Source organism: Phyllostomus hastatus, unplaced genomic scaffold (genome assembly GCF_019186645.2).
Source record: "Phyllostomus hastatus isolate PE091 unplaced genomic scaffold, TTU_PhHast_1.1 phas_scaffold_93, whole genome shotgun sequence".
Lineage (NCBI taxonomy): Eukaryota > Metazoa > Chordata > Mammalia > Chiroptera > Phyllostomidae > Phyllostomus > Phyllostomus hastatus.
Genome location: NW_025334042.1, coordinates 4,056,222 through 4,069,911, shown reverse-complemented (window position 1 = coordinate 4,069,911; position 13,690 = coordinate 4,056,222). Strand labels below are relative to the sequence as shown.

The 13,690-nt window shown below is 36.1% G+C and overlaps 1 protein-coding gene across 1 annotated transcript in view; it reads right to left on the bottom strand.

The window, feature by feature from the left end:
- Positions 1 to 2,158: 2,158 nt before the first annotated feature.
- The window catches only part of ZFC3H1 (zinc finger C3H1-type containing), a 55,694-nt gene continuing 44,162 nt past the window's right edge, over positions 2,159 to 13,690 (bottom strand). The window contains exons 28-35 of the mRNA XM_045829968.1: positions 7,640 to 7,750; positions 7,256 to 7,360; positions 6,958 to 7,123; positions 5,688 to 5,788; positions 4,143 to 4,244; positions 3,484 to 3,523; positions 3,167 to 3,229; positions 2,159 to 3,037 (exon numbers count right to left, since the gene is read on the bottom strand). Of these exons, the coding sequence (XP_045685924.1) occupies positions 2,924 to 3,037; positions 3,167 to 3,229; positions 3,484 to 3,523; positions 4,143 to 4,244; positions 5,688 to 5,788; positions 6,958 to 7,123; positions 7,256 to 7,360; positions 7,640 to 7,750 (802 nt within the window). The 3' untranslated portion in view covers positions 2,159 to 2,923. The remainder of the gene's footprint in view (positions 3,038 to 3,166; positions 3,230 to 3,483; positions 3,524 to 4,142; positions 4,245 to 5,687; positions 5,789 to 6,957; positions 7,124 to 7,255; positions 7,361 to 7,639; positions 7,751 to 13,690) is intronic.

Sequence of the window (13,690 nt, the reverse complement as noted above, 5' to 3'; positions counted from 1 at the left end):
TGTTCCTTGGAAATCTGCCTTTTCTTAAATAGTTCTTGTTCCAAAACGTTCTGTATAATTACTGTTAATTTGTCCTAATCATAATCCTCGAACCTGAAAAGTCACTAAAATTGTATTTTCCCATTCTTCCCTCACACTAATGTTAATACATAGATATGAAAGCAGACTCAAGGAAACCATGACTTATCTGTGAACATGAGACAGCTTTAAGCAAGAATATTGGCCCTGCTTTGTATTACAGCCACATGTTCCTACTTTTTCAACAACCTTGAAAAATAAATATTTGAACTACAATCTTCAATAAAGTCCCTCTACATTTGTTGTCAGTCTTAATCACCTTTTGCTTGTCTGTTTTTAGGTCTTAGATGTTGCACCTGGAGGTTCTAGCCTGCTTTATGATGTAGGTTTATATGCCCTTTAATTGAAAGCAAACCGCCTGAGATAATCCAGTGACAACAATGTTTCAAGGTCCACTTTCCGTTAAAAAGCAAATAGAAATATTAGGCTGTTCTCTAAAATGAAGAAAAACACTAAAAATACACTACAATCTTCCTTTATCAGAGATAAAAACCCCAGTCTAAAATGCTCTTTTGTGCGCTTTCTCCCCCCTGGATGGAGTGGGGGAGTCCAAGAGACTGCAGTTCTCAATGATTAATCTTTCCCCACTATATGATATTTCTCTGCTCAAAGAAAGACTTTAGCCATACAGTATGTTAAATATTTTGTTCATACTACTGTAATAACTATCAACTTTAACCCCAAGTTTCATTTAATATTGTTATTATTACTTGTTGAAAGCATTTCAGTAAAAAAACAAGTAAAACTGAATATGGAAGGAAGACAGAAACATAAACCTCATTCCTAAGCAATGTTTGCTATTTTTCTGTATAGATTAAAGTAAAATGACAGGAAGAAAAGGCAACATAAGAGGTATCTTTAAGACAATACAATTTCTATATAAGATGGCTTCATGTTTTTAAATAGCAATATGACAACTGATCAAAAAGGAAACAGCTGGTTAACATATGCTAGAGGCTCTACATGAACGTGTACAACGTGTGAATGGCTACCCTGGAGTTGTTACAGTGTACGGCTTGTGTGGCTGAACTAGAGTTGCATGTACCAATGAAAGTATTTTTTCAAAAAGGGGAGAAAGTTGCTGCTGATGGAAATGTTAGCAAAACAAATGGAAGGATTAAGAATGTACCCCACCGCCCAAATCAAAACTTAACAGTCTCCAAAAAACTACTGAGACATTTCAGTTAAATCAAAACTGTTACACTATGGGGAAAGAGACTAGAAATAGTTTTCCAAGTACCTAACAATGATTTTCAAACCGAGCAGGAAAAGCATTCAAGGTTAAAATAGTTAAATGTATACAATGGAGGAATACCTCTCTGAGAATACTATCTTCTACCCAAATGTCTGGTTTTAGAGAAAAACCAATTACCCTCCTTTTGGTTTAATAAAAGACACTAGACAAATGAGTTCCATTCTTAACATAACCAAGCAGCTCTTGCTAGCCAAATGTGCACTGCCTAGTAGGCAGAGAGGAGGGCCTCAACCATGGTTTTATTTTGACAAACATCATACAAAGGTACAGATGTACAAATCTGCCTAGTCTTTCATAGAGCTACTGCTCTGCAATTATAGCAGTTGGACCAGTTCTCCTGTGTGTGTCATTAACAATTTTTCTAACTGGGTACAAGCAACCCAATATAGACTAAAAACAAAAAGCAAGGTCTCCTTTATAATTTGGTCATGTTAATATTCAACATAAGACAGCATGTTACTACGCAAATCATTCAAACTAAATGATTTTAGTTTGGCAGATATCTAAACACTGTGGTCTTAAGAACAAGGAATTTAACGGTAGTGCAAACCTATCTGTGCACTGTCCTCAAAACAGAACAGACCCATCTTTTCATAAAAGTCACTGGAATGTTTTTTTGGGGGAAAGCAGGTTCAAAATAAGAGAGTATTGATACAGTTAGAGTGAATATGCCTATCTCCTACTTCAGCCCTTTCCCACCAGGGTGTAAAAAGTGAATAAAGACAGCAACATTTTTTAAAAAGTTATATTAAAAAAATATGTTGTTTATAAACAATTTTAATACTACAAAGTAGTATTTCAATACAAAGCAGTTCAAATATTAACTGTTCTTTAAACTGTTAAACTTTATTATAAATTAAAATTTCTTTACAAAAAAATTGCACATAATATTTGACCACTCTTAGGTTCTGATGCACTGGCATTTGCAATAGTTTCTTTAATCTTCAAGTTAAACAGTCTCGGCAAGGAGTCCAGAACGTAGAAAGGGCAATAAACAACCCTCTTAGAGCATTCAAGTGCAACTAGCAGACTTGTGGCCATGGATGGCAGTTACACTTTCCTTAAGGTGGACTGCTTAAGTTTAAATCCTGAAATGAAGAATCTCAAAAGGTTTAAAGAGGAAGAACTAAAAGGGACTGCCTGCATTTTACTGTAAACTCAGCCCTAGAAATTAAATCCCAAACAAGAATCTCTCAGGCATCAGAGTGTCAAGTGAATCAGGACTAGCAAAACATAAAGGGGGAAAAGTAAAAAATAAAAACAAAAACAAAGCAAAATTAAATATATGTCAGTCACTTTGAGGAACTATACTTACGTACATGATGTTATGAGAATCTGGCAGGGCCTAGAGGCAGACCAAACACGAAGTTCATTTATCCAGCCGAAGAGGGTCATGTTCATTGCTTCCGATTTTGAGGATAGGATATCGTAGGGGACTTGATATGATCAGTAATGCTTGTCTGTATTACACAGACCTTAGCCAGGGATCAGCCTAATCTTGAAGGATCATTCAGATAATTTTGGCAATTATTTTAAGGACTTAGAACTGACTGTGCACCCAGTGTTCAGTGATTCTTGCTTTCTGTTTTGTTAACTGTTTAAATTTAAGAGCTCATTTAGGCTGACTCCAATCTCTTGGCACTTGGAAACTAGTTTTCTCAGGTTATCTGTTTTACCTCCTTCTGAAGCTTCAAACAACAGTTGCTGTAAAAGACAGGGAAGCACAGAAGTAAGACTTAGCTATATTCTGAGCATTACCACATCAATGGATATGGCACATGCAGAAAATTCATAGGAAAACTTCAAGATAAAATAAAAGATAAAAAGTATTACATCTTTCCACAGTGATGCACAAAGAGGTAACTTCTGTAAGGCTCTCTGATATAAACGGTGGACCTATAAGATAGATATACATACAATTCCATCAGAAAACGTGATGAAAAACACCTTTATAATACTATTTGAATAATACTTCATAATGTGATAACATTTAAGATGAAATGGTTACACTGGGTTTGGGAGTTCCCAAACATTTAGAGGGCTCTTGGAATGTTAACTTCTATGCTTCATTCCTTTTAAATTGGGAAGTCAACAAAAGGGGCAGAGTAGCTTAAAAAACATGACCCATCTGATAGTCAATCATGGCTTACCTCTCTTTGTCCCTTTAAAACAATCTCAGCAGCAATGGCTCTAAGAAAAAAAAAAAGAATATAGAAAAGGGAAAATAATTTTATATTTCTTTGAACAAAATGAGATACTACCACTGGCAGAATACTGACTGTGGGAATCTGAGTACAAAACTTCCTGAAAGTAACAGGCTAAACTTCCAAGGAGGGTAACCTATAGTGAAAAGAAAAATTCAACAATTTTTATCAACTTTACAAGAATAAAGCAGACCAGTGTTTTGAACATAGATAACGTTCAAGAAAAATATTCATCATAATTACTAGTAAAAAATACCTGGCACTATCACCTTTAAAAGAAAGAACGTCATACTATAAATGGGAGAAATCCCTGAATTTCAAAAGGGATGGTCTTGAGATTTGTGTGTTTGATAACACTATCGTTATCTAAATGTTCTCCCTGAAGACAACTCTATCCATTTTGCTTTTAAAAGCAATTGTTAATGAATACTCCCCCTCACTCAGTATAAAACCTCAGCAAGTGTCAAAAACAAATCTAAATCAAAGATCTCTCCAGGAAAACAAACAAACAAAATAAGAGATGGCATGTAAAATTTACCTGTCTGGAGCAAAACTTACAAATAAAAGCAATAGCTATAAAAATATGTACATGATTGTTGCATTACATTTTCCAGGTGGCCAGGCATGTTGGGATATTATATGTAAACATCTTGGCTTGAAGTTTCAGAATCTGAACATTGCTTTCTTCCCATTCATGATGAAGTAGCCTGCAAAGTATATTCAGGAAAATGAGCAAAGCATTGCAAGTATAGGGAACCCCAAATGTACTCTATGAACAGAATGTTTGATGAGGTACCATCTCTGGTCAATTAAATCCATCAAGGCTATTCAGCAAGTATTTGTAGAATGCCTCTTACAAAAATTAGCCTGAGACAGGAACATGCCAACTAGCAAGAGATCCAGTCAAGACTCACGCCATCTTCAACAAACTAAAATAAGGCCCATGCAGTCCTACAGAACACTAAAGCATTCTCTCCAAATTATACTCCATGTGTCTTCTCCCCCAAATTTTCTAAAATGACTTGATACATTAGCAAGTTTCTGGTATTTTTCTCTCCTTATTAAACAAGTATAATTTAATCATGAATGTTTCCTAATATAAAATGTAAGTACAGTAACTAATTATTAAGTTCTCTATTCTGAAAAAAAGGACAAGGAAATAAGTATCAAAACAAAGTGGAGCTTTACCAGAAGAATGCCTAGCATATTAACAGAAACTAGTCAAAAACAACCACATTTTCTACTTCACATGTGTTATCAAGATAACATTCCATAATACAAATTTCTGTAATTAGTTTCCGTAGATTAGTATGCTAAGAATTTTTATTCTAAAACTCTATGGCTATTTTTGTCAAAGCCTTAGGCCTTTAAATGTTTTCCAATCTCTTATACCATTCTCCCACATACAAGCTAAGTGGAATGTAAATACTTTGAAACAAAAAGGGAGATTTGATAAATATTTTAGGTACCTTATAATCAATCCATAAAACAAACTTAGAAACCTAAGACACAACTGATGCAGTGAGAAATACTGCACAATGAGAAGCCAAAGTATTAGCATGTAGGGTAACTTTGGAATTAGCAAAATTCTTGGGCATAGCAATGGGTTTCCTCTATGGAGAAACTACAGAGAAATGCTCAAAAATCTCTTAGCTGAATGTATGAAATCCCTAGATAAATGTTTCTCAATTGTGATTTGAGGGCTCAAGTTCAGGAATCTCCATTTGATTCCTGATGCATGCTAATATTTGAGATCAATTGACCTACCTGGAAATAAGTCAGTAAAACCAAAGTATCGTTGGCTACTATCTCTGCAACACTAAAAATCTCATTTGCCATGTAAAACACTTAGTGCTTATGATATTCAATAGGTGTGCTAAGAACAGATGGTATGTGCTTAGGAAACACAGATAAACTTTACTGAATTATATGCCCCCTTGTAACCTGCAAAGTTTTCTGATAGAACCAGGTTTTTATACTGACTTTTACATGAGTAGCAATCCACTGTTTAACAACTCTAAAATTGAAGTTTTATATATCAATGAAGTAGTGGTGAAAGAACAGACTGTTCTTACCACACTTAAGAATAATCTTGTATGAAAAGCTTATAATATTGGGCTGAATAACCGAAAAAAATTATTTTTTCTTACCTCAGTGCAAGTCCGGAATTAGTTGGCATAATTGTGCAAAACCGTTCCAAGGTTTTGGAATGCTGGGTCTTAGGAACACAACTCAAATAAAAGTAAATAACCTGAAAACATTGAGGGGAAAGGAAAAATAAATGCAACAAGATGTGAAATCCAATTACCTATGTGTTTCAATGAGAAAGCCAACATGGTCTTTAAGATATGAATGTATAAATTATAATAATGCATGAGGCTATGAGTTATAGTTCCTACCATTTATTTTATTAGTGATTTTCCAAATATGAATTAGGAAATATGGTCTAGTGATGACAGCCATGGACTGAGAACACTGACAAGAAGCCAGAAGTCCGGGTTTTCATTCCTGAGTCTACCTTTACTTGCTGTATAGCTGGGCAAGTCATAGGGCTAATAATACCTGCCACATCTTGCTCATGGAATGCCCGTGTGTAAATGACTTAATGTCCATAAAGTGCTTTGAGATCCTGGGATAAAGAACTGCATAGAAGTACAAAGCATAATAACTGGTTATCCTGATTAGCAATAAAATCAGCCTACCAAAAAACAAAAACATGTATGTTTTAGTTTACATTTGAGCTTTTAGTCTATATTAGCCTACACTGTGCTGAATGAAAGGAGTCTCTGAAAGTTTTTTGAAGAACACCTTCCATTGCCTCTAAGAAGATAATCTTATAAATATATCATTAGTCAGATTCTACTGTTAAAATTCTAAGTAGCATCTGATTTCAGCTTTTCTTATGTCCAATTGCCTTGACAAAATTCACCAAAAAGAGCAGCTACACTGTGTTAACTCCACTCTTATTTACTGTGAAATTACAAAATTTTTCATTCACTAAAATTCCAGCAAAACATTACAGTTATAATTAGAGTTATTTCTTTTGGTCATTCTTCTTTAACATGTATTAAACCTTAACATCTCTTCTACTTTGCTTCAATGTTAAATTTTCTTAAATATACCATAACTAATATGTACATTTTATCTTAACTGAACTTTAAAGGGATCTTCCTAGGATTGAAAGAGATAAGTAGTGAATGAACATGATCAAGAATAACAGTAGCACAGAACTACACATGTGAAAATTACATCTCATGAACCAATGTCACCCAATAAATTTAATTAAGAAAAGAGGTAATAGTAAATGCTAGGAAAGGGATCCTAGGAAAAGCTCTTGATATAAAACAGAAGCTTTGTTGTTATTTTTAAATCCTTCCTTTGGTGCAAGCATCTACAAAAAAAAAAGTTTTAAGTTCTTACCCTATTATGAAATTCATAGTTGGACCAGTAATCAGCACTGCTAAAAGGAATGGGATATCGGGCAGGAACTGTAACCAAACATCTATTCACTAAATCAGTAAACAATCTGAATTCTTGAACTTTGTTCCTGGATCCAGCAGCTCTATTATTGGCAAAGACAAGATAACTGCCAAAAGAAAAATATTATCATTTAAAATAATTAGACTAGTAATTATCTCACTCAGAAAGACGATCACCCCTTTACCCACCATATCCCCTTATTCCAAATACCATTCTTATTAAGAGGAACTAAACTTACTCCATCCAAATCTTCTGCACTATATCAGATCTCATGGCCACCCCTAATGCTGCCTCATATGCCTCCACTGTCTCTTTAATACTTGATTGAAGAGGATGACAAAGGCTGTTTAAAAAATGAAGGAAAACATTGTATGTCTACAGCTCAATTCTATTAGGTAAAGGAATGACAAAGTATATTTTAAACATTACAAGATATTATTACAATGGAATCCTTCTTTTGATCTTTCTCCTTTAATAATGTATAAACCTTAGCATCCCTTCAATTTTGCTTTAATAACTTTAACATGAGGTTGATTTTTAACACAGTGTAATTCAGTATATGATAAATAATAAATGCAAGCCTAGTATGCAACATGTCTCTCTACAGCAGATAATGTCTCACCAGTAAATCAGCCACAAATAAGGAACTTGGTGGTTAAACATTTCGTCATCAAAATTCCCTTTACATAAACGGGCTGGAATGTCAAGTGGTCCAGGGATATTTAAGAGATACCTGGGGGGAAAAAAACTTTGAAATTATGCCTATGCACACATGAACTACTAATCTTTAAAAAAAATCCTCATTTTCAACTTAAATTTCCTTGAAATATTTTTATAAGGTAATAAGATTTTATTTTTACATGTATACCATACCGCTTTGGTCACATTTCTAGCATCACATATTTATTATTTATTACTTTATACCTACAGGAGTAACTCTTTTCCTAAAATAAATTTTTCAGTTTATTCCCCAAATTAAACAAACGATTATAATCTAATTAAAAACAGTAAATAACAAATGAGACTACCAAATACATAAAATTTCCCAACAAAATCTGTGCTTTCTTGCAAAAAAAGTCTTTAAGTTACAAAACTTAATTATCTAAAAACAACCTCTCTCCCACATACAAACACATACGTACCATTATAGATGTGACATCATATATTTTGTAACATATAGGCCCATAAGGCAATTGTTAAGAAGAGGTCCAAGATCAATTAAGATCAAATGGCCCCCTCTTGAAAAGCCACAATACATGTTAAAATAGTAAAGGCTCTAAAAAGTCTATTAGTAATCTATTTGACTTTGACTAATTCAAACCTCCCCCAGCCCAATATATGTAAATTTGTGTATATAATATATACCACCATCTCCAGGAACCATATTTAGATCTAACTAATTTTATTTATTTATGTTTGTTTGTTTGTTTATGAATGGAGGGAGAAAGAAAAGGAGAGAAACATTGATGTGTGGCAGATACATCAATCGGTTGCCTCTCACATGCTCCCAACTAGGGGCCCAGTCCACAACCCAGGCATGTATCCTGACAGGGGAATCAAACTGACAACCCTTGGGTTAGCAAGCAGGCACTCAATCCACTGAGCCACACCAGCCAGGGCAGTAATCATGTTTTTAAAGGAAATACATTGATCTCAACAAGGACACACTAGTGTAACTACTTACCTTGGATTTAAAAATTATTTTAATGAGCTAAGCTATAACAGATTAGAGAGGCTGTATGGGGGCTCTGGGGTGAGGATGCGGGAAGAACTATAAAGGAAAAATGGGACATCTAAGAGTCAGGTTATCACTCCAACTTGACCATAACTAGCTATATTACCATGAGTTAATCACTTACCTTCTAAGGGCAAGCAGTTTTTTCAGCTGAAAACCAACAAGAGATAACTTTATATCTAATCTATCCCTAGGCTAACTTCAGTAAAGTGAATGAAATTCCCAGGTTAACTGTTATAGTTATCCACTAATTTTCAAATTGATTTGAAATACATGAAAATTACCCCATCTAGCTCTTTGTCTTTATACTAAATGTTATATAGAAAATAATAAAATCAAACTCTAGGTAAATATTAAGAGTTCTACCTATTTGCTTTATAATTTCTACTCATGAAATTAAAAAATATCCCTGGCTGGTGTGGTTCAGCGGCTGACTGCCAGCCTACAAATCAAAGGCTCACCAGTTCGATTCCCAGTCTAGGGCACATGCCTGGGTTGCAGGACAGATCCCCAGTGGCGGGGCACACGAGAGGCAACCACACATTAATGTTTTTCTCCCTTTTTGTCCCGCCTTTCCCCTCTCTAAATAAATAAATGAAATCTTTTAAAAAATAAGATTTTGAATCTATAACAGTGCTGACTTCTATTAATAACTCTTTATATTAAACTTTATTATCAGTTAAGTATTACAATGCCCAAAACTATCTCACTGACTGCTGCTCTCCTAATATTAGACTCAAAAAAGATTTCTTAAATTAAAAGAAAGGCACACTCTGTGTAAATAAGGACTTCAGTATTATCTAAAAAAAAAAACTAAGCTCAGGATATCTTTTTCTTATAACTCTTAGTGAATTATAAATTATGACTACTCCCACAAAATAATAAAGATGAATGACTTAGTAAACAATGAGATTATTTGAAGACAAACCATTTTTAAATTTTTATTGACACATATTCTGCTTTCTAAGTTGACATTAAGACAATATGAAGATCTCTGATTGCTTAATACAGCAAAAACTGGTAGTAACATCTTTTAAGCTAAATCAATTATCTCTATGCACAAAGGGAGATCAAAACCAGCAAGCGTGTAAAAAGTTTCATTTAGCTTTGGATTTATCCTGTGCCGCACTTTAAGATGTTTAAGCAATCTAATTTAAACAGGAAGAAAGTCAGCATGGGAAAGCTGAAAGATATCTAAATTCCTTATAGAATAGTTTAATTCTCTATTAATTTGAATTTTAAATTATTCTTTTGTAATTTATTCTAAGCTATTAATGTACTGGGTTGGCAAAAAATTTCGTTGTTTTTTTTTTTTCCTGTAAGATGCTTCTCATAGTGCTTCGTTGTCTTTAGTATCATCTGAAACAATTTTGTTAGATTGGGACAGCTGTCATACCAGTGTGCATTTAAAAAAAAAAAAAAATGCAGGCCCTGGCTTGTGTGGCTCAATGGATTGAGTGTCAGCCTGAGAATCAAAGGGTGCTAATTCAATTCCCAGTCAGGACACATGCCTGGGTTGTGGGCTGGGTCCCCAGTGAGGGGTAAGCGAGAGGCAAACACACATTAGTGTTTCTCAACCTCTCTTTCTCCCTCCCTTTCTCTATCTAAAAATAAATAAGTACAATCTTAAGAAAATGCAACTGAGATCACAGGTCAAGATGAAGGTGTATATAGACATGGTTCGCTTCCCTGAACAAGCACAAAATTACAACTAAACTACAGACCAATGATCACTCAGAACCCTCAGAAACCGAGTTGAATGGAAATCCAACAACTAGGAAACTAAAGAAACCACATCAGTCCAGAAGGGTAGGAGATGCAGATGCAGAAATAGGGAACAGGCAGGTTCCACACCCAAGTATGGTAGATAAAATTCAGGAGGGGTATCTCAGGAGTGAGGGATCCCAGCTCCATCCCAGGCCCCCCAGCACAGGATACCAGTACCAGGAAGGTAAGCCCCCATAACTTCTGGCTGTAACCCACCTTTAACCCAGGTGGTAAAAAAAAAAAAATACAGAACTCCCTGGCAGTTCCTCCTAAAGGACCATCAACAAACTTACACAGATGCACTCTCTCTCCAGCACTGCTGGGATAGCAGTTTAAAAAGACACCAGTAGCATATGGGGAGGAACTGAAATGTCTGGCATTAGGGCAAGAGCTGGGGTATAACTCTCTCTCAGACAGAAAAGTGGGCAGAGGTCATTGTGCCTTTTCTGAGCCCTTGCCCCACACAGCCACAGAACCAGCAAGTGGGAGCCATATCTGAGACTCCATCAAACTCACTTACACTGTTTGCTGCACCCTAGTGTTTACCTGAGGCTCCACCCCACCCAACATAAAGGCCTACCCCCAGCCCCAAACCTCTGGCTAAGTGGCCCCAGGCCAGGCACTAGCAGCCAGCGTTGGATCACAATTTGGCTCCACCTGTGAATCTCTAAGCCCAGAGCAAGTAGCAGCCATCTGTAGACTGCTCTGTAGCTCATGCAGGGTGGCCCCAGGCAGAACACAGGTGGTGGGTGACTGTGACCTTCACCACCTGGGAAACACCAGAGCCTGTGCACCCAGTGGACAGCTACAGACCACGACAGAACACCATCACCCTGCCCTTGCACACGCACAGCTGATCCTCCACAGAGGGCAGAGGGTGGTGGTCAATGGTCACAGATAGTTCTTGGAGCTGACTGGCCTGGGTAAGTCCCTCCCATCAACCTACCAACACCAACCAAGGCTCAACTACAAGAGGAGGGTTACTCAGCCCACAGGAGGAGCATACCTAGAGTACTCAGCTTGGGTGATAGGGAGGGCTGTGACACTGGATCCCATAGGCCATGCTACCAAGCAAGCAGTCACAGAGGCTCTAATACAGAGACACAAACACAGGGTGAGAGAAAATGAGAAAACAAAGAAACATGACTCAAATGAAAGATCAGATCAAAACTCAAGAAAAAGAACTAAACAAAATGGAGATAAGTAATCTATCAGATGCAGAGTTCAAAACACTGGTTATTAGGATGCTCAAGGAACTCAGTACTCCAACAGCATTAAAAAGGGCCAGACAGAAATTAAGGATATGCTAATGGAAATGAACAATTTACAGGGAATCAATCGTAAAATGAATGAAGCCAAAAATCAAAACAATGATATGAAACACAAGGGGGAGGGGGGGACAAGCAGAACAACAAAATGAAAAAATAACCTGGGGAAAAACAAGGAGAGTGTATGGAGCCTTTGAGACAACTTTAAGCAAACCAACATTTGCATCATAGGGGTGCCAGAAGAAGAGAAAAAGCAAGGAATTGGAAAATCTGTTTGAAAAATTAATGAAAGAAAACTTCCCTGATTTGGTGATAAAAAGAGACTAGCAAGTTCAGAAAGCACAGAGAGTCCCAAACAAGATGGATCTAAACAGGTCCATACCAAAACACATTGTAATTAAATGCTAAAGGTTAAAGGTAAAGAGAGAAAGCTGAAAGCAGCAAGAGAGAAGCAGTTAGTTACCTACAGAGGAGTTCTCATAAGGCTGTCAGCCAATTTCTCAAAAGAAACTTTGCAGGCTAAAGGGGATTGGCAACAAGTATTCAAAGTGATAAAAGCAGGGATTTAAAGCCAAGATTGCTCAACCCAGCAAAGATATCATTTAGAATCAAAGGGCAGATAAAGAACTTCCCAGACAAGAAAAAAACTAAAGGAATTCATCATCATGATTCAACAACTGATTTTAAAAAACAAACTAAGCAAACAAGACAGAGACAGAATCATGGATATGGAGAGTATTTTGATGATTACTAGATGGGAGGAGGGTTTGGGGAAATGGGTGAAGAGGTGAGGGGATTAAGAAGTATAAACTGGTAGTCACAGAATAGCCATGGAGATGTAAAGTACATCACAGGAAGTAAAGTAACCAAAGAACTTACACGCATGGCCCAAGGACATGAACAAATGTCAGGGGGATTGTCTGAGGGAGGAGGGCTCTGGGTGGGTGGAACAAAGGGAGAAAATTGGGACAACTGTAATAGCACAATTGATAAAATATTTTCTTAAAAAATGCAACTGAAATGCAAGAAAAGATTTGTGCAGTGAATGGAAAAGGTGCTGTGACTGACTTAACATGTCAAAAGTAGTTTGTGAAGTTTCATGCTAGAGATTTCTCATTGGACGCTACTCCAGGGTCAGGTAGACCAGTTGAATTTGACAGTGATCAAATTGAGACATTAACTGAGAACAATCAGCATTATACCTCGTTGGATAGATAGCCAGCATACTCAAAATATCCAAATCAATAAAGTTATTCATGAAAATAAAAAATGTGTCTTTTATCTATAAGCCAATCCAATAGTTATGGCACAGCATAAACAATTTCAGAAAGAATACTGAAATCACTGTCAATGAACTGGCTACCATAAGAAGACAGATGTAAAGACTCAAGTCAAGGAAAGAATTGTGGCCCAAAACTTTTTTGCCAAATCTCCAATTAAATTGCCATGCTCACTAAATACTCTACAGTGAATGGATCGGCAACTTAACAAAATGTGGGTTGTTTTAGAAGTATGTTTTTACATAATATGTCTATACTGGGTATAGATGGAAGGAGCACCTAAGAAAAGAAAAATACTTGCAAGCATTACATTTGCATATATAAAACCAAGATTTTATCTTCTCTTATCAGTTTCTCTTATAAGAAACATTTTAGGAGCTATTCAGCTTAGGCCTTCCTTCTCTCTGTTCTTCCTCACATAAAATTACAGAATGTGTCATGGTAAAAAAAGTCTCCTCTGGATGCTCCTCAGGATCAACAAACTACACCTGTCTTTGTAAATAAGGTTTTAGTAGAATACAGCCATACCCATTCATTTCTATATTGTCTGTGGCCACTTTCTTACTACAACAGCATAGTTAACTAGTAGTGACAAACCATTTATGGCTTGCAAGCCTAAAATA